At 44.5% G+C, this 27,991-nt stretch overlaps 1 protein-coding gene across 1 annotated transcript in view; it reads left to right on the top strand.

Moving 5' to 3' along the window:
• The first annotated feature begins 2,132 nt into the window (after window positions 1–2,132).
• The window catches only part of LOC128641334 (transmembrane protein 53-A), a 30,244-nt gene continuing 4,385 nt past the window's right edge, over window positions 2,133–27,991 (top strand). Inside the window, exon 1 of the mRNA XM_053693948.1 lies at window positions 2,133–2,263. Within this exon, the coding sequence (XP_053549923.1) occupies window positions 2,206–2,263 (58 nt within the window). The 5' untranslated portion in view covers window positions 2,133–2,205. The remainder of the gene's footprint in view (window positions 2,264–27,991) is intronic.

Genomic DNA, 27,991 nt, shown 5'->3' with positions numbered 1-27,991 from the left:
TAATACAGTAGGTTATAGGGGGCACTGGGCTAGCCCTAAGGGTAATACAGTAGGTTACAGTATACACTGGGCTAGTACTAGGGGTAATACAGTAGGTTAGAGAAAACACTGGGCTAGTACTAGGGGTAATACAACAGGTTATAGGGGGCACTGGGCTAGCACTAAGGGTAGGCGTACCAGAAGTCCCAGTTTGTCCCTGTTCCTGTTTAAAGGAGGAGCTTGGTTTTTTTACATTTTGCTATGGGGCCTAGGGTTTCTTTAGTTATGCCCCAGTAGCCTCCCATCAATGAGCATTCTGCCCCAGCTCTTCAACTACTGACTGTTCATTCAGTTTTATTACTAAAATCTGGTCATGAACACAGACCAGTATTTTAATGCTTCCATATCACAGTATCTACCGCCATCCCTGTACAATTGCCTGTATGTGTCTCCTTATGTGCACCATGCTGTTGCATTCATTGGTCATGCTAATGATAATTAACACTGCGAACACAGATGCCAACATGTATATTGATCAATATAATATAATTCCTCTATATATGTAGAAATACTCATTTGCATAGCCATATCCTCACCAACTCTGAGTAGTTTCTGCTTTAAATTCTGACTTTTCCTACCCTAACTACTTTCATATAACTGAATGATCTAGTGCCACTTATTGATACCTTCTATTCCAGTCGGAGCCTATTTTTAAAGAAATTAAATTATGCATTTGTGAGGTTTTTTGAAAATTAGCTCCGGTCGGCAATCTCCACGCCCCATTGACCACGCCCCCACTGGCACCACGCCAGGTGGTACCTCTTTCACCTCTAAAAATTATGTTAAGCCTAACTAAGGGTAATACATTAGGTTACAGTATACACTGGGCTAGTACTAGGGGTAATACAGTAGCAGACATCCCAAACTGCAAAAACTCATTTCAGGGAGGTGGCTTCACCCGCTACTGCGCCTGAGTAGGCACTGAACTAGAACTAGGGGTAATACAGTGGGTTATAGGGAGCACTGGGCTAGCACTAAGGGTAATACAGTAGGTTACAGTATACACTGGGCTAGTACTAAGGGTAATTCAGTAGGTTACAGTATACACTGGGCTAGCACTAAAGGTAATACAGTAGGTTACAGTATACACTGGGCTAGTACTAGGTTTAATACAGAGGTTATAGGGAGCACTGGGCTAGCACTAAGGGTAATACAGTAGGTTACAGTATACACTGGGCTAGTACTAAGGGTAATTCAGTAGGTTACAGTATACACTGGGCTAGCACTAAAGGTAATACAGTAGGTTACAGTATACACTGGGCTAGTACTGGAAGTAATACAGGAGGTTACAGTATACACTGGGCTAGTACTAGGTTTAATACAGAGGTTATAGGGGGCACCGGGCTAGCACTAAGGGTAATACAGTAGGTTACAGTATACACTGGGCTAGTGCTGGAAGTAATACATGAGGTTACAGTATACACTGGGCTAGTACTAGGTTTAATACAGAGGTTATAGGGGGCACCGGGCTAGCACTAAGGGTAATACAGGAGGTTACAGAATACACTGGGCTAGTACTAGTGGTAATACAGTAGGTTATAGGGGGCACTGGGCTAGTATTAGGGGTAATTCAGTAGGTTATAGGGGGCACTGGGCTAGTATTAGGGGTAATTCAGTAGGTTATAGGGGGCACTGGGCTAGTATTAGGGGTAATTCAGTAGGTTATAGGGGGCACTGGGCTATTACTAGGGGTAATTCAGTAGGTTATAGGGGGCACTGGGCTAGTATTAGGGGTAATTCAGTAGGTTATAGGGGGCACTGGGCTAGTACTAGGGGTAATATATGAGATTCTGTTAACAGTCACGCACCTTTATATTCTTCATATGACGGAAAGGAAACCCCTAATGGAATCAGCATTTGGACCTCCGCATGTAAACAAACGCTGCTCAACCAATAGAAGATAAACAGAAAGTTACCATAACCAATCGGGTCGACTTTCATGTGAATAGAATACGTCTTATCCAATCAAAATGTAACTTTTTACTCAAATACAGGTTTCCCACATGCACCCATGTTGCTAAGGAACAGTAACCATGGACTCAGCGCGCCTTGGAGTCAAGGTCTCATTTGTAACTTGCGATGAGAGGTCTAAAGTCTGATTGGCTAATAGAAACAGCAGAGTACTTCCGGTTGGGCAAAGTGTTGTGTAAGCGAAGTTAAGGCGACATGGGTGAAGTGGAGTTGGATTATACGATTGTTTTCCCGGAGCCGGTCCCACGAAACGGTAATGATGGTTTGTTTATTGGTTTGCGGTATCTAATTTATTCTTGTCAGTGAATAGTAAAGTATTGTTTGCAGACTTAAGCTTGTAAACTTTACTCAATTTATAATTGTGACACTCACAGTTTAAAGTAACCTCCTTAGTGTCATTAAACAGGTGCATTTTCTGACTTCCACACCCTTTATACAGCAGTGGGCACAATACCGTACCGTGTAACTGGGTGACCCACAGCAGTGGGATTGGTACGGTGTGAGTGGGTGCTCCCCAGCAGTGTGCTTGTTACAGTGTGTACACCCCAGCAGTGGGCTTGGTACAGTGTGTGTGTGTGTACACCCCAGCAGTAGGCTTGTTACAGTGTGTGAGTGGGTGCTCCCCAGCAGTAGGCTTGTTACAGTGTGTGTGTGGGTACACCCCAGCAGTAGGCTTGTTACAGTGTGTGTGTGGGTACACCCCAGCAGTAGGCTTGTTACAGTGTGTGTGTGTGTACACCCCAGCAGTGGGCTTGGTACAGTGTGTGTGTGTGTACACCCCAGCAGTGGGCTTGGTACAGTGTGTGTGTACACCCCAGCAGTGGGCTTGGTACAGTGTGTGTGTGTGTGTACACCCCAGCAGTGGGCTTGGTACAGTGTGTGTGTGTGTACACCCCAGCAGTGGGCTTGGTACAGTGTGTGTGTGTGTGTACACCCCAGCAGTGGGCTTGGTACAGTGTGTGTGTGTGTACACCCCAGCAGTGGGCTTGGTACAGTGTGTGTGTGTGTGTACACCCCAGCAGTGGGCTTGGTACAGTGTGTGTGTGTGTACACCCCAGCAGTGGGCTTGGTACAGTGTGTGTGTGTACACCCCAGCAGTGGGCTTGTTACAGTGTGTACACCCCAGCAGTGGGCTTGGTACAGTGTGTGTGTGTGTGTACACCCCAGCAGTGGGCTTGGTACAGTGTGTGTGTGGGTACACCCCAGCAGTGGGCTTGGTACAGTGTGTGTGTGTACACCCCAGCAGTGGGCTTGGTACAGTGTGTGTGTGTGTGTGAGTACACCCCAGCAGTGGGCTTGGTACGGTGTGTGTGGGTACACCCCAGCAGTGGGCTTGGTACGGTGTGTGTGGGTACACCCCAGCAGTGGGCTTGGTACGGTGTGTGTGGGTACACCCCAGCAGTGGGCTTGGTACGGTGTGTGTGGGTACACCCCAGCAGTGGGCTTGGTACGGTGTGTGTGGGTACACCCCAGCAGTGGGCTTGGTACGGTGTGTGTGTGTGGGTACGCCCCAGCAGTGGGCTTGGTACGGTGTGTGTGTGTGGGTACGCCCCAGCAGTGGGCTTGGTACGGTGTGTGTGTGTGGGTACGCCCCAGCAGTGGGCTTGGTATGGTGTGTGTGGGGGTACGCCCCAGCAGTGGGCTTGGTACGGTGTGTGTGGGGGTACGCCCCAGCAGTGGGCTTGGTACGGTGTGTGTGGGGGTACGCCCCAACAGTGGGCTTGGTACGGTGTGTGTGGGGGTACGCCCCAACAGTGGGCTTGGTACGGTGTGTAGGTATGCCCCAGCAGTGGGCTTGGTACGGTGTGTAGGTACGCCCCAGCAGTGGGCTTGGTACAGTGTGTAGGTACGCCCCAGCAGTGGGCTTGGTACGGTGTGGGTTTGGTACGGTGTGTGTGTGTGTGGGTACGCCCCAGCAGTGGGCTTGGTACGGTGTGTGTGGGTACGCCCCAGCAGTGGGCTTGGTACGGTGTGTGTAGGTACGCCCTAGCAGTGGGCTTGGTACGGTGTGTGTGTGTGTGTAGGTACGCCCCAGCAGTGGGCTTGGTACGGTGTGTGGGTGTGTGTGTGTGTGTGTGTAGGTACGCCCCAGCAGTGGGCTTGGTACGGTGTGTGTAGGTACGCCCCAGCAGTGGGCTTGGTACAGTGTGTGTAGGTACGCCCCAGCAGTGGGCTTGGTACGGTGTATGTGTAGGTACGCCCCAGCAGTGGGCTTGGTACGGTGTGTGTGTATGTGTAGGTACACCCCAGCAGTGGGCTTGGTACGGTGTGTGTGTGTAGGTACGCCCCAGCAGTGGGCTTGGTACGGTGTGTGTGTGTGTATGTAGGTACGCCCCAGCAGTGGGCTTGGTACGGTGTGTGTGTGTAGGTACGCCCCAGCAGTGGGCTTGGTACGGTGTGTGTGTGTAGGTACGCCCCAGCAGTGGGCTTGGTACGGTGTGTGTGTGTGTAGGTACGCCCCAGCAGTGGGCTTGGTACGGTGTGTGTGTAGGTACGCCCCAGCAGTGGGCTTGGTACGGTGTGTGTGTAGGTACGCCCCAGCAGTGGGCTTGGTACGGTGTGTGTAGGTACGCCCCAACAGTGGGCTTGGTACGGTGTGTGTGGGTACGCCCCAACAGTGGGCTTGGTACGGTGTGTGTGGGTACGCCCCAGCAGTGGGCTTGGTACGGTGTGTGTGTGTGGGTACGCCCCAGCAGTGGGCTTGGTACGGTATGTAAGTATTGTTTGCAGACTTAAGCTTGTAAACTTTACTCAATTTATAATTGTGACACTCACAGTTTAAAGTAACCTCCTTAGTGTCATTAAACAGGTGCATTTTCTGACTTCCACACCCTTTATACAGCAGTGGGCACAATACCGTACCGTGTAACTGGGTGACCCACAGCAGTGGGATTGGTACGGTGTGAGTGGGTGCTCCCCAGCAGTGTGCTTGTTACAGTGTGTACACCCCAGCAGTGGGCTTGGTACGGTGTGTGTGTGTGTACACCCCAGCAGTGGGCTTGGTACGGTGTGTGTGTGTGTACACCCCAGCAGTGGGCTTGGTACAGTGTGTGTGTGTGTACACCCCAGCAGTGGGCTTGGTACAGTGTGTGTGTGTGTACACCCCAGCAGTGGGCTTGGTACAGTGTGTGTGTGTGTGTACACCCCAGCAGTGGGCTTGGTACAGTGTGTGTGTGTGTACACCCCAGCAGTGGGCTTGGTACAGTGTGTGTACACCCCAGCAGTGGGCTTGGTACAGTGTGTGTGTGTGTGGGTACACCCCAGCAGTGGGCTTGGTACAGTGTGTGTGTGGGTACACCCCAGCAGTGGGCTTGGTACAGTGTGTGTGTGTACACCCCAGCAGTGGGCTTGGTACAGTGTGTGTGTGAGTACACCCCAGCAGTGGGCTTGGTACGGTGTGTGTGGGTACACCCCAGCAGTGGGCTTGGTACGGTGTGTGTGGGTACACCCCAGCAGTGGGCTTGGTACGGTGTGTGTGGGTACACCCCAGCAGTGGGCTGGGTACACCCCAGCAGTGGGCTTGGTACAGTGTGTGTGTGGGTACACCCCAGCAGTGGGCTTGGTATGGTGTGTGTGGGTACACCCCAGCAGTGGGCTTGGTATGGTGTGTGTGGGTACACCCCAGCAGTGGGCTTGGTACGGTGTGTGTGGGTACACCCCAGCAGTGGGCTTGGTACGGTGTGTGTGGGTACACCCCAGCAGTGGGCTTGGTACGGTGTGTGTGGGTACACCCCAGCAGTGGGCTTGGTACGGTGTGTGTGGGTACACCCCAGCAGTGGGCTTGGTACGGTGTGTGTGGGTACACCCCAGCAGTGGGCTTGGTACGGTGTGTGTGGGTACACCCCAGCAGTGGGCTTGGTACGGTGTGTGTGGGTACACCCCAGCAGTGGGCTTGGTACGGTATGTGTGGGTACACCCCAGCAGTGGGCTTGGTACGGTGTGTGTGTGCGGGTACGCCCCAGCAGTGGGCTTGGTACGGTGTGTGTGTGGGTACGCCCCAGCAGTGGGCTTGGTACGGTGTGTGGGTACACCCCAGCAGTGGGCTTGGTACGGTGTGTGTAGGTACGCTCCACCAGTGGGCTTGGTACGGTGTGTGTGGGTACGCCCCAACAGTGGGCTTGGTACGGTGTGTGTGGGTACGCCCCAACAGTGGGCTTGGTACGGTGTGTGTGGGTACGCCCCAACAGTGGGCTTGGTACGGTGTGTGTGGGTACGCCCCAGCAGTGGGCTTGGTACGGTGTGTGTGGGTACGCCCCAGCAGTGGGCTTGGTACGGTGTGTGTGGGTACGCCCCAGCAGTGGGCTTGGTACGGTGTGTGTGTGTGGGTACGCCCCAGCAGTGGGCTTGGTACGGTGTGTGTGTGTGGGTACGCCCCAGCAGTGGGCTTGGTACGGGGTGTGTGGGTACACCCCAGCAGTGGGCTTGGTACGGTGTGTGTGGGTACACCCCAGCAGTGGGCTTGGTACGGTGTGTGTGGGTACACCCCAGCAGTGGGCTTGGTACGGTGTGTGTGGGTACACCCCAGCAGTGGGCTTGGTACGGTGTGTGTGGGTACACCCCAGCAGTGGGCTTGGTACGGTATGTGTGGGTACACCCCAGCAGTGGGCTTGGTACGGTGTGTGTGTGCGGGTACGCCCCAGCAGTGGGCTTGGTACGGTGTGTGTGTGGGTACGCCCCAGCAGTGGGCTTGGTACGGTGTGTGGGTACACCCCAGCTATGGGCTTGGTACGGTGTGTGTAGGTACGCCCCAACAGTGGGCTTGGTACGGTGTGTGTGGGTACGCCCCAACAGTGGGCTTGGTACGGTGTGTGTGGGTACGCCCCAACAGTGGGCTTGGTACGGTGTGTGTGGGTACGCCCCAACAGTGGGCTTGGTACGGTGTGTGTGGGTACGCCCCAACAGTGGGCTTGGTACGGTGTGTGTGGGTACGCCCCAACAGTGGGCTTGGTACGGTGTGTGTGGGTACGCCCCAGCAGTGGGCTTGGTACGGTGTGTGTGTGTGGGTACGCCCCAGCAGTGGGCTTGGTACGGTGTGTGTGTGTGGGTACGCCCCAGCAGTGGGCTTGGTACGGGGTGTGTGTGTGGGTACGCCCCAGCAGTGGGCTTGGTACGGGGTGTGTGTGGGGGTACGCCCCAGCAGTGGGCTTGGTACGGGGTGTGTGTGGGGGTACGCCCCAGCAGTGGGCTTGGTACGGGGTGTGTGTGGGGGTACGCCCCAGCAGTGGGCTTGGTACGGGGTGTGTGTGGGGGTACGCCCCAGCAGTGGGCTTGGTACGGTGTGTGTGGGGGTACGCCCCAACAGTGGGCTTGGTACGGTGTGTGTGGGGGTACGCCCCAACAGTGGGCTTGGTACGGTGTGTAGGTACGCCCCAGCAGTGGGCTTGGTACGGTGTGTAGGTACGCCCCAGCAGTGGGCTTGGTACGGTGTGTAGGTACGCCCCAGCAGTGGGCTTGGTACGGTGTGGGTTTGGTACGGTGTGTGTGTGTGTGTGTGGGTACGCCCCAGCAGTGGGCTTGGTACGGTGTGTGTAGGTACGCCCTAGCAGTGGGCTTGGTACGGTGTGTGTGTGTGTAGGTACGCCCCAGCAGTGGGCTTGGTACGGTGTGTGTGTGTGTAGGTACGCCCCAGCAGTGGGCTTGGTACGGTGTGTGTAGGTACGCCCCAGCAGTGGGCTTGGTACGGTGTATGTGTAGGTACGCCCCAGCAGTGGGCTTGGTACGGTGTGTGTGTATGTGTAGGTACGCCCCAGCAGTGGGCTTGGTACGGTGTGTGTGTGTAGGTACGCCCCAGCAGTGGGCTTGGTACGGTGTGTGTAGGTACGCCCCAGCAGTGGGCTTGGTACGGTGTGTGTGGGTACGCCCCAACAGTGGGCTTGGTACGGTGTGTGTGGGTACGCCCCAACAGTGGGCTTGGTACGGTGTGTGTGGGTACGCCCCAGCAGTGGGCTTGGTACGGTGTGTGTGTGTGGGTACGCCCCAGCAGTGGGCTTGGTACGGTATGTAAGTATTGTTTGCAGACTTAAGCTTGTAAACTTTACTCAATTTATAATTGTGACACTCACAGTTTAAAGTAACCTCCTTAGTGTCATTAAACAGGTGCATTTTCTGACTTCCACACCCTTTATACAGCAGTGGGCACAATACCGTACCGTGTAACTGGGTGACCCACAGCAGTGGGATTGGTACGGTGTGAGTGGGTGCTCCCCAGCAGTGTGCTTGTTACAGTGTGTACACCCCAGCAGTGGGCTTGGTACAGTGTGTGTGTGGGTACACCCCAGCAGTGGGCTTGGTACAGTGTGTGTGTGTGTACACCCCAGCAGTGGGCTTGGTACAGTGTGTGTGTGTGTGTACACCCCAGCAGTGGGCTTGGTACAGTGTGTGTGTGTACACCCCAGCAGTGGGCTTGGTACGGTGTGTGTGGGTACACCCCAGCAGTGGGCTTGGTACGGTGTGTGTGGGTACACCCCAGCAGTGGGCTTGGTACGGTGTGTGTGGGTACACCCCAGCAGTGGGCTTGGTACGGTGTGTGTGGGTACACCCCAGCAGTGGGCTGGGTACACCCCAGCAGTGGGCTTGGTACAGTGTGTGTGTGGGTACACCCCAGCAGTGGGCTTGGTATGGTGTGTGTGGGTACACCCCAGCAGTGGGCTTGGTATGGTGTGTGTGGGTACACCCCAGCAGTGGGCTTGGTACGGTGTGTGTGGGTACACCCCAGCAGTGGGCTTGGTACGGTGTGTGTGGGTACACCCCAGCAGTGGGCTTGGTACGGTGTGTGTGGGTACACCCCAGCAGTGGGCTTGGTACGGTGTGTGTGGGTACGCCCCAGCAGTGGGCTTGGTACGGTGTGTGTGGGTACGCCCCAGCAGTGGGCTTGGTACGGTGTGTGTGGGTACACCCCAGCAGTGGGCTTGGTACGGTGTGTGTGGGTACACCCCAGCAGTGGGCTTGGTACGGTATGTGTGGGTACACCCCAGCAGTGGGCTTGGTACGGTGTGTGTGTGCGGGTACGCCCCAGCAGTGGGCTTGGTACGGTGTGTGTGTGGGTACGCCCCAGCAGTGGGCTTGGTACGGTGTGTGGGTACACCCCAGCTATGGGCTTGGTACGGTGTGTGTAGGTACGCCCCAACAGTGGGCTTGGTACGGTGTGTGTGTGGGTACGCCCCAACAGTGGGCTTGGTACGGTGTGTGTGGGTACGCCCCAACAGTGGGCTTGGTACGGTGTGTGTGGGTACGCCCCAGCAGTGGGCTTGGTACGGTGTGTGTGGGTACGCCCCAGCAGTGGGCTTGGTACGGTGTGTGTGGGTACGCCCCAGCAGTGGGCTTGGTACGGTGTGTGTGGGTACGCCCCAGCAGTGGGCTTGGTACGGTGTGTAGGTACGCCCCAGCAGTGGGCTTGGTACGGTGTGTAGGTACGCCCCAGCAGTGGGCTTGGTACGGTGTGGGTTTGGTACGGTGTGGGTGTGTGTGGGTACGCCCCAGCAGTGGGCTTGGTACGGTGTGTGTAGGTACGCCCCAGCAGTGGGCTTGGTACGGTGTGTGTGTGTGTAGGTACCCCCAGCAGTGGGCTTGGTACGGTGTGTGTGTGTGTGTAGGTACGCCCCAGCAGTGGGCTTGGTACGGTGTGTGTAGGTACGCCCCAGCAGTGGGCTTGGTACGGTGTGTGTGTATGTGTAGGTACGCCCCAGCAGTGGGCTTGGTACGGTGTGTGTGTATGTGTAGGTACGCCCCAGCAGTGGGCTTGGTACGGTGTGTGTGTATGTGTAGGTACGCCCCAGCAGTGGGCTTGGTACGGTGTGTGTGTGTGTAGGTACGCCCCAGCAGTGGGCTTGGTACGGTGTGTGTGTGTAGGTACGCCCCAGCAGTGGGCTTGGTACGGTGTGTGTGTGTGTATGTAGGTACGCCCCAGCAGTGGGCTTGGTACGGTGTGTGTGTGTAGGTACGCCCCAGCAGTGGGCTTGGTACGGTGTGTGTGTGTGTAGGTACGCCCCAGCAGTGGGCTTGGTACGGTGTGTGTGTGTAGGTACGCCCCAGCAGTGGGCTTGGTACGGTGTGTGTAGGTACGCCCCAACAGTGGGCTTGGTACGGTGTGTGTGGGTACGCCCCAACAGTGGGCTTGGTACGGTGTGTGTGGGTACGCCCCAACAGTGGGCTTGGTACGGTGTGTGTGTGTGGGTACGCCCCAGCAGTGGGCTTGGTACGGTGTGTGTGTGTGGGTACGCCCCAGCAGTGGGCTTGGTACGGTGTGTGTGTGTGGGTACGCCCCAGCAGTGGGCTTGGTACGGTGTGTGTGTGTGTGGGTACGCCCCAGCAGTGGGCTTGGTACGGTGTGTGTGTGTGTGGGTACGCCCCAGCAGTGGGCTTGGTACGGTGTGTGTGTGTGTGTGGGTACGCCCCAGCAGTGGGCTTGGTACGGTGTGTGTGGGTACGCCCCAGCAGTGGGCTTGGTACGGTGTGTGTGGGGGTACGCCCCAGCAGTGGGCTTGGTACGGTGTGTGTGTGTGTGGGGGTACGCCCCAGCAGTGGGCTTGGTACGGTGTGTGTGTGTGGGGGGGTACGCCCCAGCAGTGGGCTTGGTACGGTGTGTAGGTACGCCCCAGCAGTGGGCTTGGTACGGTGTGTAGGTGTGTGTGTGTGTGTAGGTACGCCCCAGCAGTGGGCTTGGTACGGTGTGTGTAGGTATGCCCCAGCAGTGGGCTTGGTACGGTGTGTGTGTGTGTGTGTAGGTACGCCCCAGCAGTGGGCTTGGTACGGTGTGTGTAGGTATGCCCCAGCAGTGGGCTTGGTACGGTGTGTGTGTGTGTGTAGGTACGCCCCAGCAGTGGGCTTGGTACGGTGTGTGTAGGTACGCCCCAGCAGTGGGCTTGGTACGGTGTGTGTGTGTGTGTGTGTGTTTGTGTGTACTCCCCAGCAGTTGATTTGGTACGGGGTGTGTGGTTTTTTTTTTTTTTTTTTCTTTGTTTTTAAAGTTTCTCTTTTCAAACCTGCATGCTTTGGACATTTAGCTTCTGTCTTTTTTTTTTTTTTTTTAAACTTGCTTTTAGCTGTATCTTTTGCCTTTAAAACTTTCTAAATTTTTGCTCTTTCTTGCAAACTTCCTTGTCTTATTTTTATCAAGATAAGGTGGGTTTTAAAGACATATATATATATATATATATATATATATATATATATATATATATATATATATATATATATATATATATATATATATATATGTGTTTTACCTTCAAGGGACACTAACCCCACATTATTTTTTCTTTCATGATTTAGATAGAGCATGCAATTTTAAGCAACTTTCTAATTTACTCCTAATTATCAATTTTTCTTTGTTCTCATGTTATCTTGATTTGAAAAAGCAGTAATAAATGGTTAGGAGCCGGCCCATTTTTAGTTCAGCACCTTGGTAGAGCTTGCTGATTGGTTTGCTACATTTAGCCACAAATCAGCAAGTGCTACCCAGGTGCTGAACAAAAAATGGTCTGGCTCTAAAGCTTACAGTACTGCTTTTTCAAATCAAGATAGCATGAGAACAAAGAAAAATTAATAGGAGTAAATTAGAAAGGTGCTTAAAATCTCATGCTCTATCTGAATCATGAAAGAAAAAAATTAGGTTTAGTATCCCTTTAAGTGGTTTTTCAGATAACAACATCAATCAGGAGATTATAGCCCTTGCCCTAATCCAAAAACGTAATTTAGTCGTCTCTTACTTAAAGTGATGGTAAACTTTCCCCTTTATGTAGACAGAACCGCAATGTTATTTATATATATAATATAAATATAAATATATATATATATATATATATATATATATATATATATATATATATACATATCATATATAATCTAGTTTTCATAAAGGGGGGAGTTTACCATCACTTTATTTTAGATATTGTAAGAACATTACCATTCTACTTTCACATTACAAAGGATTTTTGACAATCCTTTTAATTTGTCTATTCCTTAGTCCACGTAAAGGTCAGAGGGCTACATCTGTTTCTTAACTTATTTTTTGGCTAAATCTCTTGATTACCAAGGTTTACTTGGAGGAGGAATAGTGTTTTTTTTTTTTTTTTTTCAAAACACTTTATTGCCCATTTTTCTAGATCAGTTTCCTCTTCTTGGATTTTTCAAGAATGAGGTTGATAATAAATATATTTACAAGGCAACAACATACTTTCTCTAAATTCTTCCACTTTAATATGTTTGGTAGGAAAATCCTTCAGGAAGCTGTGCCTGGTAATTAGGTGCCTGCCTTTAAAAAATTGTTGTCCTGCCCATTTATACGTGGACTCCACAACTTGAGTATTCCCAGAGCTAATTGCTTGTGGACTCTTACCACTGTATGAAAGAAAACAAACTTTATGCTTACCTGATAAATTAATTTCTTTCATGGTGATGATATTCCATGAGACCCGCCCATTTTCCTTTTTAATTTTTTTTGCTGGCGGAACTTCTAGTTTGCACATCTTTTTCCCTGCTTTGTCCATTCCTACCTATTAACTTCTCCTCCTTGGCTATAAGTCAGACTGGAATACCAGAGAGGTGGGAGGGATTAAGTGGTCTTAGAGCTCTGGAAATCTTTGCCTCCTCCTAGTGGTCAAAGATTCCCAGAGCTCTAAAACCACTTAATCCCAGGCTCATGGACTCTCACCACCATTAAATGTATTTAACAGGTAAGCATACATTTTTGTTTTTGAAATGCAACTACTCCTTGGATTTATTCGCTAGGAGGGAGGTAAGACTATTTAATAATTCATTAGCTGGGATATTTTTTTTTTTCTGTCCACTAATCAGTTTACTTATTAATTAATGTTCATAAAGAGGATCCTTTATTCCTAATTATTGATTTTTGTATCCTAACTCTTGGATTTTAACTTTAAACACCATAAGATTTGTATATAAAATGTTGTGTGAAGTGTAATGTAAGTATATTGCAATTTTTTTTTAAATTTATTTCCTCCTTAGCTGATGAGTCCATAGCTTCATAACGTGGAAAATATTCCTACTATAAGGAGGAGTTAAAGAACCCTGACAGAGCTTTAGTCCCTCCCACTTCCCCTCCCTCTCCAGTTTTTTCTAGGCCTCAGAGGAAAGATGTTGAAGATTTCAGAGGTGCTCTACTATCAAGAGTAATTTATCTTTTCAAATGATTTGTGGGCTCAGACCTGACTTGGGACCCAGTACCCGTAGGCAACATTACTCCAAGAAGCTTTAAAAAGACTCTGACTGAAACGGGGGTAAGGGTTACATCTGTTAGGTGCTTTCCACTACCCTAGTGGGTAATCTATCCGTCATAACTGCCCTCAAGCGTCACAGGGACCCATCCCTAGCCTCCCCCTGATGGTTTACAGGTATATCCGCTGTATCCTCTGCAGTATATTTACTTGCACTGGATGTGTTCTCTACTGGTTCAGGAACCTGTGAGGGATTAAGGCCTCAGCCAGCTGGTAAGACACAGTAGAGTGGTGCTTTAGTCCAGGTAAGTGACTCAGGCACTCCACAGCCCAGGAGCCATCCAATTATTATTAGAGCTATCCAGTTCTCCTTACAGGTACTACATAGCTGGGGGTCACAGCCTTACACCCGAAGAGCTTTACCTATGTGTTTAACACATGAATGTGGGGGAAATGAGGCACAGTATAGTTCTTATCTAGCATCCTTGGGACTCCTTAGAAACAAAATGCAAAAATAAGGTTTTTTTCATGTAAAAAAGGTATATTGGGCTGCTAAGAAATGGGCTCTGTCTCTTTGAGAGCCAGTAACTGCCTTGTGCATAGGGTTGCCATGTTTTCCTGGACACTTATGAGTTACGCATGCTGCAGGGTAGAACATGTATTGTGCCTCTAGACATCACATGAATAGTGCTCATGAACAGCACCCTGGAGCATGTGTAACTCATAAGTGTCCAGGAAAACATGGCAGAGGTGGCAACCCTACTTGTGCAGTTATCAGTTAGATCTCTCGCAGTGCAGTTGGGCACAAGGGCCTTTTGGAGAGGTGTTTTTTCATCATTTTGAAAGTTATTTCCAACTGCACAGGCCTTGGGCCTGCAAATTGTTATGGTGATGCGCTCTGCACCCTCTCATAGACATTTACCCTCTCTGCATCAGCTGTTGTGAATTTGATCTGGTGGATTCTAAGGCATTTTGGTGTTTTTAACCCCTTCTTTGCCATGGAGGTGGGTGAGTAACTCTTACAAGAGCTGCTAGGGATGTTGGGTGTTTAGAAAGTTTTCTTTGCTACTTAAGGTGTGCTGTTGGCTAATACTGGTGTGAATAATTTTATTCCCAGTTTTTGTACAGCAAATTGCATGTTGTTAAAGGGACACTGTACCCAAAAGTTTTCTTTCGTTATTCAGATTGAGCATGAAATTTTAAGCAAATTTCTAATTTACTCCTATTATCACATTTTCTTTATTCTCTTGGTATCTTTATTTGAAATGCAAGAATGTAAGTTTAGATGCCGGCCCATTTTTGGTGAACAACCTGGGTTGTCCTTGCTGATTGGTGGATAAATTCATCCACTAATAAAAAAAAAGTGCTGTCCAGAGTACTGAAACCAAAAAAAGCTTAGATGCCTTCTTTTTCAAATAATGATAGCAAGAGAACGAAGATAAATTGATAATAGGAGTAAATTAGAAAGTTGCTTAAAATTGCATGCTCTATCTGAATTACAAAAGAAAAAAATTGGGTTCAGTGTCCCTTTAAGTGTATATCCCCCATCTGTCCATAGTTGTGTGTTGAAAAGCAAATGTAACCCCCCCCCCCCCTTTAACCTACTAATGGGCACTTTGACTCCAGTTGGTGTCTCATGCAGGTCTGTCAATCCTGTATTACATAGCTTGGTTTATTTTTCATGCAGCAAGCTGATCAAAACTGTCTTTGTTTCTATAATGAGTTTATATATTGTAACAGGCTTATCTGTTGTAAATTAACAATTTCCATATTCATTCCTCATATAGGATTTTTTATATATATCTCAGCTGCTTAAATTTACATACATGTTTACAGATAATATACATGTATGTCCTTGCTTCTAGAGTATGATCAATTACAAGAGAGAGTTTCTGTAGTGTTCTAAGAAATACAGATATAAAATGGCATACTCTCTGTCTCCTTACAGTACATTACTATATATAGTTATGAATCTGTACAACAGGGTATTTTGAATGTAATTTCAGCACAGTTACATTATCTCTGCAGAGACTGTTTTACTAATCTGCATTACAGAATGTTCAAGACCTCTCTGCAAGGGCTCAACATTTCTTCAAGCATGAATATTTACTTTGTTATATGTATGATTGTTTTTTTTTTTGTTTGTTTTTTGTCAAGCTCATACCATATGTCAATCCCTGCATATATAATTCTAATATATTTATACTACAGATCCTATTACTACCTCTGTTACTCCTCTAGTACAGCACAATTCTGCAGTGAGCAAATAACTTGGTTTTACTTATCCAATGATTATACTTTTATATACAGATAGGTGTGCTTTATGTGCCCATATGTAGCTATATTCATAATTGGTTGCATAACCAGTTTATGTCAGCATACATGTTTTATATGCTCTATCATGTATTTAGCATATACAGTAATGTATTACTCCAAAAAATGCTACTGTTTATTTTTATCAGGGTTAATTTCCTGATACTTCAGTGAATCCATCTTGCCTTCCACATGCTGCAGGTTTTCTTTGTCAGAGGATGCAAAGTAGCCCCAGAGTGTTACCAAGCCACCACCATGCTTAACTATAGGCAGAGTGTTCTTTTCAGCGTAAGCTTCATTCTTCAAATATCACTGATCCATCGGCCAAAAAGTTCTAGTTTTGTTTTGTCGCTCTGTAGAACAGAATCCCAAAGTTCTATGGCTTATTTATATGAGTTTGAGCATATTGGAGCCAAATTTTCTTGTGCTTTTAAGTCACTAGTGGCGTACGTCTTTGAGTTCTGGCATGAAAAACATCTGCGCTTAATACGCACCTTACTGTGCAAACTGAAACCTCAGTGCTTGTTGCCATCAAGTCTTGTTTTTCGGTTTCTTCTGACCTCACTAATATCATGATATTATTAGTTTAGAGTTTTTGACAGACCATGCAAATTACTTTTATCTCAGATACTAAATTGTATCTTTTAGCTACATGCAGATATGGATCTAAAAAAATATTTTAGTACTTGCATCAATACGCACTTCTAGTCTCAATACACACTAGTTATGTTAAAGGTTCAGTCAACACTGTAGATTTGCATAATCAACAAATGCAAGATAACAAGACAATGCAATAGCACTTAGTCTGAACTTCAAATGAGCAGTAGATTTTTTTTCTGACAATTTTAAAAGTTATGTCTTTTTTCCACTCCCCCTGTACCATGTGACAGCCATCAGCCAATCACAAATGCATACACGTACCATGTGACAGCCATCAGCCATTCACAAATGCATACACACTTATTCTTGCACATGCTCAGTAGGAGCTGGTGACTAAAAAAGTTTAAATATAAAAAGACTGTGCACATTTTGTTAATGGAAGTAAATTGGAAAGTTGTTTAAAATGGCAGGCTCTATCTGAATAATGAAAGTTTAATTTTGATTGAGTGTCCCTTTAAGCTAAACGTTAACATACCTAGTTTTACAAATAAAGAATCTAGAGTTTGATTAGACCTGTGGATGCTGTTATCTTTACAGTTATCTTTTATATGTGTGCGTCATGGATATCAGGCTGTCAAGGCCACCCCACTCTCCTATTTGGTTTGTTGTGTTTCCCACCAATTCCCCTTTTGTGTGTTACAATGATTGAACTTTGCCCTGAAAGAGCTGATCGCTACCCCGCTTGGCCCCTTCCTTCATTGCCGAGTCCCAGCCGGAATCTTATAGAACTCGTCGGCTGGGATTGCTAGAGATTCCTGCTGGTCTTTAACCTAGGTCGCTCCCGAAGCCCTTTGCCCCAGAGCTCCACTCTTTTGGGGACTTGTCATACCTTTTGATGGGCATGGGTTGGGGTGATTACTAAGAGGGAACTCACTCGGGAACCTGGGGTTCTGACACCCCCCCCTCCCTCGGACTGTTCCTTAGTACCCTTTGCCAGGCACCCTCCAACGGTACCCTGGAATAGCCGCCTCTCACTTGGGATCACGCCAAAACTACGAACTAGCTTTTGTGGGATCTCTATGCGCCTATGGCTCCTACAGAGGCACCAGCCTGTCTGGAGGGGCGGTGCTCTCTTGATCAGATAAGGCTCTTATCAGATGGCAAATGTGTATATAAGCTGTGTGTTTGTCTCAATAAAGCCTGTCCATGTTTCACCTTAATACTGGTCATGTCTGGTTATTAGGGTGGGCTACTTGCTATAATCACTTTCCCGCTATACAGCTACAGGTCTCGTGGTGGAAGCAGGCCCTTTTGGCGGAGATACCCAGTCGGGGTATCCGGGGTCCGTCACATTGTCTAGCAGCGGTGTGATCTGCTTCCTCCACACGGACAGTTGAAACCACCATGGGGACCAAGTTTCCTGCTGACAGGCTATGGAGCCTTTGGATTGGAACTTTGTCACAGTACCAGCGCAAGTGCTGGCATCAGGGTAAAGAGTGCTGGTCTCTGCCCAGCACCTGCGATATATATCTGCCTTTCCCAGGAGAGAAGGTAGCTGACCTCTCTCCACAGTGGCAAAGCCATTTCCAGGTAAAGGAGGTAGCCGACCTCTCTCTCCAGCAGCAGAACGGTTTCCAGGTATAGAGGAGGTAGCCAACCTCTCTCAACAGCAGCGGAGACAGTTCCAGGAAGATGAGGTCAGCATCCTCACCCCCCCAGTGGCAGTGGATAAAAAAAAAATGGAGGAGAGTTTAGGACTGAACCGTTGGACTAACTCTGGTCCATACCAGTGGGAGAAATGTAACTGAAGCCTCCGTTACTTTTGCACTTGGAGAGGATGGCAGGCCAGCCTCCTCCCCAGTGACTATGGACCCTAGACCTGTAGAGGATTCTGTGTTCTGGGAGGAGGTTGTCCAGGGGACATGTGGAGTAACATCACCAGACAGCCCCAGGCCGACCCATTAGGATCTAGCCAGGTCTGCTGGACTATAGGGGGGGAGCACTGTCATGGATACCAGTCTGCCAAGGCCACCCCTCTCCTATTTGGTTTGTTGTGTTTCCCATCAGTTACCCTTTTGAGTGTTACAAGTGCTCTTTGTCCTGAAAGAGCTGATCGCTACCCCGCTTGGCCCCTTCCTGCCTTGCTGAATTCCAGCAAGAGTCTAATGGCACTACTCGCCGGCTGGGATTGCTATAGATTCCCGGTAGACTTTGACCTAGGTCGCTCCTGAAACCCTTTGTCCCAGAGCTCCGCTCTTTTAGTGACTTGTCATACCTTTGATGGGCATGGGTTGGGGTGATTACTAAGAGGGAGCTTACTCAGAAAACTGGGGTTCTGACACCCCCCACCTTGGCCTGTTCCTTAGTACCCTTTCATGTGGCTTTTTGGACTGAAACATCTAGGGGCCCGGAGCTCTCCAACGGTACCCTGGAATAGCCGCCGCTCCCTTGGGATCACCCCGAAATTACGACCTAGTTATTTTGGGATCTCTATGCACCTATGGCTCCTACGGAGGCGCTAGTCTGTCTGAAGGGGCAGTGCTCTCTTGATCAGATAAGGCTCTTATCCGATGGCAAATGTGTATATAAGCTGTGTGTTTGTCTCAATAAAGCATGTTCGTGTTTCACCGTAATACTGGTCTTGTCTGGTTATTAGGATGGGCTACTTGCTATTATCACTGTTGCGCTATACAGCTACAGGTTCCGGGGTGGAAGCAGGCCCTTTTTGTGGAGATACCCAGTCGGGGTAGCTGGGGTCGGTCATATTGTGTTTTTAACTTTAAATTTTTTTTATATATATATATATTCAAGAATAACACTAATTTTCGGGTGTAGGTGTGATAAGGTCACTTGGCAAATGTGGAAGGTAAGCCCTAATGCTTAGTCAGTCTTTACAGTGTCTTACGAGGTTCCTATTTTCCTTATGACTATCTCAAAGGTACTTTGTTTCCTTGCTCTATAACATTTATGCATCCTTTTTTCTTTTCTTTCTTTGTGTTTTAGTTCTCACATCAGCAGTCGCCGGGGCACCATCTGGAAGTTTTAAGGGATGGAGGGATGCAAGGAGTTTGGTTCCCTCTGGAGGCAAGGTTACCGCTTAACATTCTGGACCTCCAAGTGTTTCTTAGAGCTCTTCAGACCATGGTTCTTTATCAGCCAGGACCCATCTCCATTTCTAATTCAACATCACTGCAGTGGTTGTTTGAATCTATTGTCAAGGGGGGACTTGCATATCCCTCATCATGCAAGAAGAGTCTCTCATCCTGTTATGAATAGAGAACGAAAGCTGTTCTCTATCAACTTTATATTAAAAGAGTGAACAATTGAGAAGCAGACTACTTTAATCAGTTCAGTTGGGAGATTGGGTCAGTTGGGAGATTTATCAAGACGCATATTCGACCAGCTTATTCTAAATTGGGTTCTACCATGTATAGATGTAATGGTGTACAAGCTAAATCATAGGAAACCGCGTAACTGCTGAGAAACGCGTTGCATATCTGTGGGTACAGACTGTGTATACCCACCAGTTTTTAACACTGTATTATTTAAATTTTATATGGTTTTAATAAATCTGTTTTTCAACTACAACAGTGTTAACCAGCCCTAATTGCCAGGTTCACATATGTGTTGGGCCTACTGTTTGGTTCATCACTGTGAGTGTGTTTGAGCTGTCCCTGGACTACGGTCAGCTGTTGGGAAGAGGTAAGCTGACCTACCTTTTATACTGCCAGCCTGCATCTACTAGCACATAAGGGTGCTCTATGGAAATGTGAGTACCCCGAGTTTGACATTTTCTATCTGATTTGTCTATTTGGTGACTGATACACACATGAGGCTTATATTATGAGGCTCTCTTATATTTCCTAGATGCTGTTTTATTCCACTACAATCATGTGAAGAGGAATGCAGCCACTGTGATCCTGAAATTGCTACAGGAAATTTACCCCTGATGAACTGACAATATATGGGAGTTCAGTATATCCTGTGACTAGGGTTAATGTTGTGTATCATTATCTATATATACTTTGTTTCACCTTGTATGTTTTATGTATTCTATCGTTAAGCGTCCCTATAGAGCCATTTTTATAGTTCTTGCTAAATTACAGCTTCAAGCATATTGTGCCAGATATAGAGACTACAGTGCTCTATGATACATGCCTTAGTTTGTCCTTGAATATTTCATTTAGTGTTCCAGTTTTCCCAATTTGTTCTTCTTTTAAGATTCATTGCAAGAATCAAGCCGGATTCAGCTTCAGTAATTCTCATAGCTCTGGAGTGGGCCTTAAGAACTTGGTATGAGGACCTAATTCAGATCTCTTCTCTTCCTACATGGACTCTACCCCTAAGGAATGATCTTCTCTTAGGGACCTCTGTTTCACCCAGATCTCAATTTGCTGAATTTGACAGTGTGAAGGTTAAACGCTTAGACCTCAAGATCAGGGATTTCTTTCTCTATCTATCATCTATCTATTTATCTATCTATCCTTTGCTTCATGCAAGTAAGCTGGAAAGCTTACATTCTTTGTTCTTCTTGAGCCTTTTTGTTTTGGAAATCCTTTGATTTTCCCAGAATACTTAAGTTCTTTCAGGATGGTCTAGATAAGGGCCTATAAGCTAGTTCTCCAAAAGGTCAGATATCTGCGTTTATCTGTTTTGTTTCACAAAAAGATGGTTAAGTTGCCAGATGTTCAAACTTTTGTTCAAGCCCTGGTGCAAATGTTACCTGTTAGACCAATTACTCCTCCTCGGAACTTGAATTTAGCTCTCTCTGTTCTGCTTTTGAACCTATGCTTATTTTAGACCTTAAATGGTTCCCCTGGAAGGTTCTTTTTGTTCTAGTCATTTCTTAAATAAGAAGAGTTTCTGAATTATCAGCTCTATCTTGTGACCCTCCATTTCTGAGTTTTCACCAAGATAAGGCGGTCCTATGGATCAAATATGATTTTTTTTTTTTCTTTTTCCCCCAAAGGAAAATATTAGTTGTTCCTCCTTTGTGTCCAAAACCTTCTAATCCAAAGTAAAGATGACTTCACAACCTAGATCTTTTCAGAGCTTTAAAGTTCTATATTCAGGCTACTAAATACTTTATACAAACTTCCAGCTATGGTGGTAATCCTGGCGTAAGCTTAGTTGTTTGCGGTAAAACCGCCACCGAAAAAAGTAATGGCTCATTATACGAGATCAGTATCTACTTCCTGTGCTTTCAATGATAATACCTCCTTGGAACAGATTTGTAAGGCAGCAACTCGTTTATTCTTTCTCACTTTTTCCAAATTTTTACATTTTTATGCTTCTTCTGATGCAGCTTTTGGCAGGAAAGTCCTTCAGGCCACAATGGCAGGCAAATAGGAGCTGCCTACTTTTTGTAATACAACCTCAGAGCTCTGGTTAACTGTTTCGCAAAACAAACTAAATTTCACAAAACACATAAATACATTACAAAGCACAGTTACACTCATAATACTCTTATTAAAATTAATTGTTGCACAAAATAGTTGTAAGGGCTCAAATGATTTGTGTAAAGTGAGATAGCTCCTGGAAAGCAATAGTTCACAGATAACCCACCAGTTGTTTTGTGGAGCTGTGATATTAGTAATACGCTCCTTTCTATGTTGCTGATATTTTGCCACAGTTTATCAAGCAGGAACCCACTGTGTAACACGCTCAAGGGTTCGGAAAACCGTGAACTGTGGAAAGTCTTTAAATGTATCTTATCATGCATGTAAAAGCCAGATCCCACATAAGAAAACCCTTATCTCACCGTGATGGCTACCACACGCCCTGGAGTACTGGACTCACATGCACTTGCCTATGCTCGTATGCATCACTTAGTATTTGCAGTCCTCATATAGCATGTGGAGGACTCCGGTAGAGCAACAGGTAAAAATGCTGGTTCACAGAGCGCCAGGCTTGACGCGTTTCTTCCCTCAACTTTGCTGGGCTGGCTCTGAGGCTTCTCCGATGCTCAGTGGGATAAGATTTTAATAGAATATCCTCATATCTCTTCTAAAATTCCTCACTTAATCCAATAATTCAAAAAGATCATTTCAGTCTGGGTTAGTAGCTTATAAAACGTGGTTGAGTCCCCTTGTGCAAAATTTAGCAAATAATTAAAGTTCTATATACGCCAAACTATCTTTGACATATTGAGTGATATTTCCCTAGCATTTAGCATAATTTCCGTTTTATACCTGGTAATGGGTATGTTACAGGATTGAATATGTTTTAATTATGACTGTATTGTTTTATTTTAGTGTTTTTGGCTTGGATTTAATAACCTTTTTTTTTTCTTTTTTTTGTGAACATGAGTGCAGCCTTGGATGTAAAAGAATGACAAGTATATGGTGGATGTCTTTCTCCTTTTTAATTTTGATTAGTATATGAATGCTTGCACTGTATAATATCCTTTAAATTGTTTTAGTTGTGTGTACCCCAATTGTGTGTGTTTTCTAGTTTAGGTTTCTCTAATAATGTGTTGTTTCTAGCCAGATATGATCTCTTTCTTTGGGTATCTAGCATAATGTACCCAGATGAGGAATTCCTGTTATGTTCCAATCGAACTCACAATATATATAAAAAATAAAATACAATTATTCTTTGTAAGTAAACAGCCTGCCTATAAATAAACAAATGTGTTGCCCCTAAACCACCTGCTCTATTTAGTGGTAAACAGTGAATTATTTTATTTTCCCTTCTTTTATTTTCCACTATCTTCCCTTACATAAATAGATTGAAGCCTTGAGGATATTTATAGATAAAAATTTTTTTATTATTTTATTGTCCAAGCTAAAAGATTTTATTAAAAATATTTGGGGGACACAGCAGGAATCAAACCCAGGACTTCAGTTCCCAGAACGATAACCCTAACCACTACACCATGCTTCCCTTAACTAAGAGATTTTAAGCTATTGGGGTATTTTACAAACAATATTTTGTGATCAAAATATTAAACTTTAAAACTCTACATTTTATACTAAACAATTTCCTAAAAACGAGATGAGATTTAAAAAAATAATAATAAATTTAGAATAAATATTTTTATATTTATGTAAAATTATGATAATTAAATTAATTAAAACATTTGTGGGTTTTCTTATAATCAAACCCAGGACCTTTAGTGCCTGAAGCAGTAATACCTACCATTCTGCTACCTATCCTAATCTTAAAAAAACCCTTACTAGGAGATTCTATATTCCAAATATAATAATAAATACTCTATATTTAAAATAATTAAAATTATCAGGAGAAATATAAGCTTAAAACTAATGTCTAAAATACTGATAATTATTTAAGTGTAAAGGAACTACCTAAAACTATTCTCACCACACCATTACAAAAAACACCCTAAATCAAAATCTAAATTCAGGCCATATGGTGTAAGGGTTTTTAATTCAAAAATCCATTTTGCTTCTAGTTTAAGAATCTCTTTTTGTATATTGCAACCCCTCCAATTTGGTTTAACTTTGTCTATTACGGTATAGGAAAGATATTTTATGTTCCCATTGTTGCATTTTTTTAAATTTATAGGGACAGGTAATTCTTTGTTTCTTTCTGAATCCATGTTTTCAATGGAGTTTGTGTTCCCTTATCCTATCTTTTACAGCCCTTGTGGATTCTCCAATATACTGGGCTCCACATAAGCATTCTAATAAATAAACAACATTAGAGTATGTGCATCTATAAATGTCCTTAATCTTATACTCTTTGTTAGTAACATTTTATTTAAAAGTTTTTTGACATTTTTTTTTAATTTCTACACGCTTTACAGCTCAAACAAGGGAAGAAACCTGTAATTTTATTTCCTCTTAGATCTTTGTCCCTATTTATACACTGTCCTATGTTCTTCAAATCAGTTGGGGCCAATCAAGTTTTTAAATTCCTACATTTTCTATATACAACTTTGGGAATATTTGGCAAAAAAGGCCCTAAAGTCTCGCCTGACCTAAGAACATGCCAATGTCTTTTTAAAATTCTTTCAAGTTTTTTACTGTCATCATTATATTGAGTGATAAACGGAATATTGAAGGCCTCCGCACCACCTGAAATATTCTTAATTATATTCTTATTGGTTTCTTATTTTTTTAGTTAGTTCTTTTTTAATCAATAGGTTAGCCCTATTTATCCTTAATGCTTCCGATCTGGATGATTCTATTAGGTCTGGGTTATAACCCTTTTGTAAAAATGTATTAACTAAAACTGATTGATCTACAAAATCTGTATCTTTTGTACAATTCTTTCTGATGCGTAAAAATTGGCTTTTCGGAATATTCACTTTACATCTCTCTAGATGGCAGCTTTCAGCATGGATGTAGCCATTCGAGTCGACTGGTTTAAAATAGATTTTTGTTACTATTTTTACATCCTCCACATATATTTTAAGATCTAAAAAATTTATACTGGTATTACTAATCTCGTAGGTGAACTTTAGATTTTTATCATTCAGATTCATTCTGGAGAAGAACCATTCTAATTCCCCCTTAGTGCCTCGCCATATAATTAAAATATCATCAATATACCTCTTAAAGGAGACCAGATTTGCCCCCAAGTCAGTGGAGTCCAGAAAGATTAACTCCCATAAGCCCATAAAAAGATTTGCATAACTAGGGGCAAATCTGGTCCCCATAGCTGTACCACATTCTTGCAAATAATAAGAATTAAAATAATTATGTGATAAAATAAATCTGATACTATTAATAATAAAGTTCTTATGTTCTTTTAGTAAACTGGGATCTTTATCTAGAAAAAAGTCAGTTGCTGCTATACCTAAATCATGTTTGATACAAGTGTATAATGCTGATACATCACAAGTGGCGAGGAGAAAATCCTCCTCCCATTCTATATTTTCTAGTCCCCCAAATATTTTTAATAAAATCTTTTAGCTTGGACAATAAAATAATAAAAAAATGTTTATCTATAAATATCCTCAAGGCTTCAATCTATTTATGTAAGGGAAGCTAGTGTAGTGGTCTGGTCTATCGTTCTGGGAACTGAAGGTTGTGGGTTTTGATCCCTGTTAGGTCTTTTTTTTAAAAACTATTTTTTAAAAACTATTTTTAAAAAAATATATATTTTTTAAGTAATTTTCTAATAATAAGTTTGCCAATTTGAAGGTGCCGGATTTTATTGCAACTATGTAACATATTTATTGTTCTGTTTTTTCTTTCTTTTTTTAAGGATAAAATCCATTAATTTTCTATATAAATTTTTTTTATATATAAATTATTTAGGATTAGTGTAACCATCATATCTGTCTTCTTTAGTTTTGTAATATAATTTTTGTTTTGCAATATAATTTGGTTAGCATTATTTGAAAAGTCCACATATATGATGTTTTAAATCCAAATATGTACTATAATATGCGCTTTGTTTTAAGAAACAGGTGAAAGATAATTAATTAGATCAGGTGTCAGATTTGTGTTTAAAAGGAAGCAACCTGACAGTTAAAATTAGAGCTTGAGAAAGAAACTTCGGTTTTGAAGCGCGTTGCTCTTTTACCTGCTCCAGCACAGGAGCTTTTGATATCCTTATATTCAGGCTAAATAACCCTTTAATGGTGAGAATTGCAGTACTGACCTCTAAAGTAGGTCTTGGAAGTATAGTTTTGCCAGATCAATTCTAAACCCGTAAAAGAATACTGCATTGTGTCACCGGGTTTCCAGCCGAATCCTGTACATTTATACAGCCTAGCAACCCTGCCCAAACACTTAACCCGTATTCTCTGTGGGTGGTCCACGGCACGATCGGTGCTTTGCATACTAGAAGCCGGCTCCTGTTTTCTGATATGTGAGTACGTATATACATTTGTTATTTGCATCTTGATAACACACTAAGGGGACTCGCTGTCCGTAGGAGCACAGCGTCATCTACAATTACCATTTGGACGGCTCCTCTTAACTTTATGCACCTCCACACAGACATCTGTGGATTAACATATAAACAAGCTGAAGCAGATTGCCACATTGAATACGGCTCTGATACGAACATTTTAGCTCAACGGGTGTATTACAAAGCTGCTTCCTATAGGGACAAATAAGAACTTTTATATTCTATATCATATTTGTTTTTAACAATTGTTTTTTGTATATTGTGTATTTATTTTGTGTAATCATTTTGTAATAGGTCGACCTACATATAATAAATTTGTTTGTGTAATTAAAACTTTTACATTTTAGTAATGATGTATATTTCATTATTATTTTGATAAAATCTGTCTTTGTAACCGGCATCTTCCCTTTTTTGGCAATATTATTTATTATTTCTTATGTTCTTTTCACTTTTTTATGAATAATCCTGTGTCCACTTTTGTGGTTAATCTTCTGCTCTTGTGAGATATAGGTTTTTTCTAGCATTTGATATTTTGAATTTAGAGTTAAAATAAATAATTTACACTGGTTTTATTTGGTTATACTCTTTAGCTCTGGTTTGAGCGCTCCCTAGTATTTTTCAGTTATACATAGAAAGAAAACAAAGCAAATTAGGCAATATAAATAAAGTGGAAAGTTATTTAAAATCGCATGCTCTATTTTAATCATGAAAGGGAAGAAAATGGGTTTTATGTCCCTTTTTAACCCCTTAATGACCGTAGCACTTTTACATTTCTGCGGTGTTTGTGTTTAGCTGTAATTTTCCTCTTACTCATTTACTGTACCCATACATATTATATACCGTTTTTCTCGCCATTAAATGGACTTTCTAAAGATACCATTATTTTTATCATATCTTATAATTTACTCTAATTTTTTTTATAAAAAATGGAAAAAAACACACTTTTTCTAACTTTGACCCCCAAAATCTGTTACACATCTACAACCACCAAAAAATCCCATGCTAAATAGTTTCTAAAAAAATTTCTGAGTTTAGAAATACCCAATGTTTACATGTTCTTTGCTTTTTTTGCATAAATACAAGTAGCACTTTGCTATTTCCAAACCACTTTTTTTCAAAATGAGTGCTAGTTACATTGGGACACTGATATCTTTCAGGAATCCCTGAATATCAATTGACATGTATATATATTCTTTTAGAAAACATCCCAAAGTATTGATCTAGGCCCATTTTGGTATATTTCATGCCACCATTTCACCGCCAAATGCGATCAAATAAAAAAAATTGTTCACTTTTTCACAAACTTTAGGTTTCTCACTGAAATCATTTACAAACAGCTTGTGCAATTATAGCATAAATGGTTGTAAATTCTTCTCTGGGATCCCCTTTGTTCATAAATAGCAGACATATATGGCTTTGGCGTTGCTTTTTGGTAATTAGAAGGCTGCTAAATGCCACTGCGCACCACACGTGTTTTATGCCCAGCAGTGAAGGGGTTAATTAGGGAGCATGTAGGGAGCTTGTATGGTTAATTTTAGCTTTAGTGTAGTGTAGTAGACAACCCCAAGTATTGATCTAGGCCCATTTTGGTATATTTCATGCCACCATTTCACCGCCATCAAATTTAAAAAAACGTTAAATTTTTCACAATTTTAGGTTTCTCACTGAAATTATTTACAAACAGCTTGTGCAATTATGGCACAAATGGTTGTAAATGCTTCTCTGGGATCCCCTTTGTTCAGAAATAGCAGACACATATGACTTCGGCGTTGCTTTTTGGTAATTAGAAGGCTGCTAAATGCTGCTGCGCATCACACGTATATTATGGCTAGCAGTGAAGGGGTTAATTAGTTTGTAGGGAGCTTGCAGGGTTAATTTTAGCTTTAGTGTAGAGATCAGCCTCCCACCTGACACATCCCACCCCCTGATCCCTCCCCCACCCCACAATTGTCCCCGCCATCTTAAGTACTTAGCATATTTACATATGCAGCTTTGTAGAATCCCCCTTAGCCCCCAACCTCCCTGATCCACCCCCAAAACAGCTCTCTAACCCTCCCCCTCTGCATTAT

This window comes from Bombina bombina, chromosome 10, assembly GCF_027579735.1.
Source record: "Bombina bombina isolate aBomBom1 chromosome 10, aBomBom1.pri, whole genome shotgun sequence".
Classification (NCBI taxonomy): domain Eukaryota; kingdom Metazoa; phylum Chordata; class Amphibia; order Anura; family Bombinatoridae; genus Bombina; species Bombina bombina.
The sequence above is the reverse complement of the archived record's forward strand: the minus strand, read 5'-3'. Positions and strand labels throughout refer to the sequence as shown.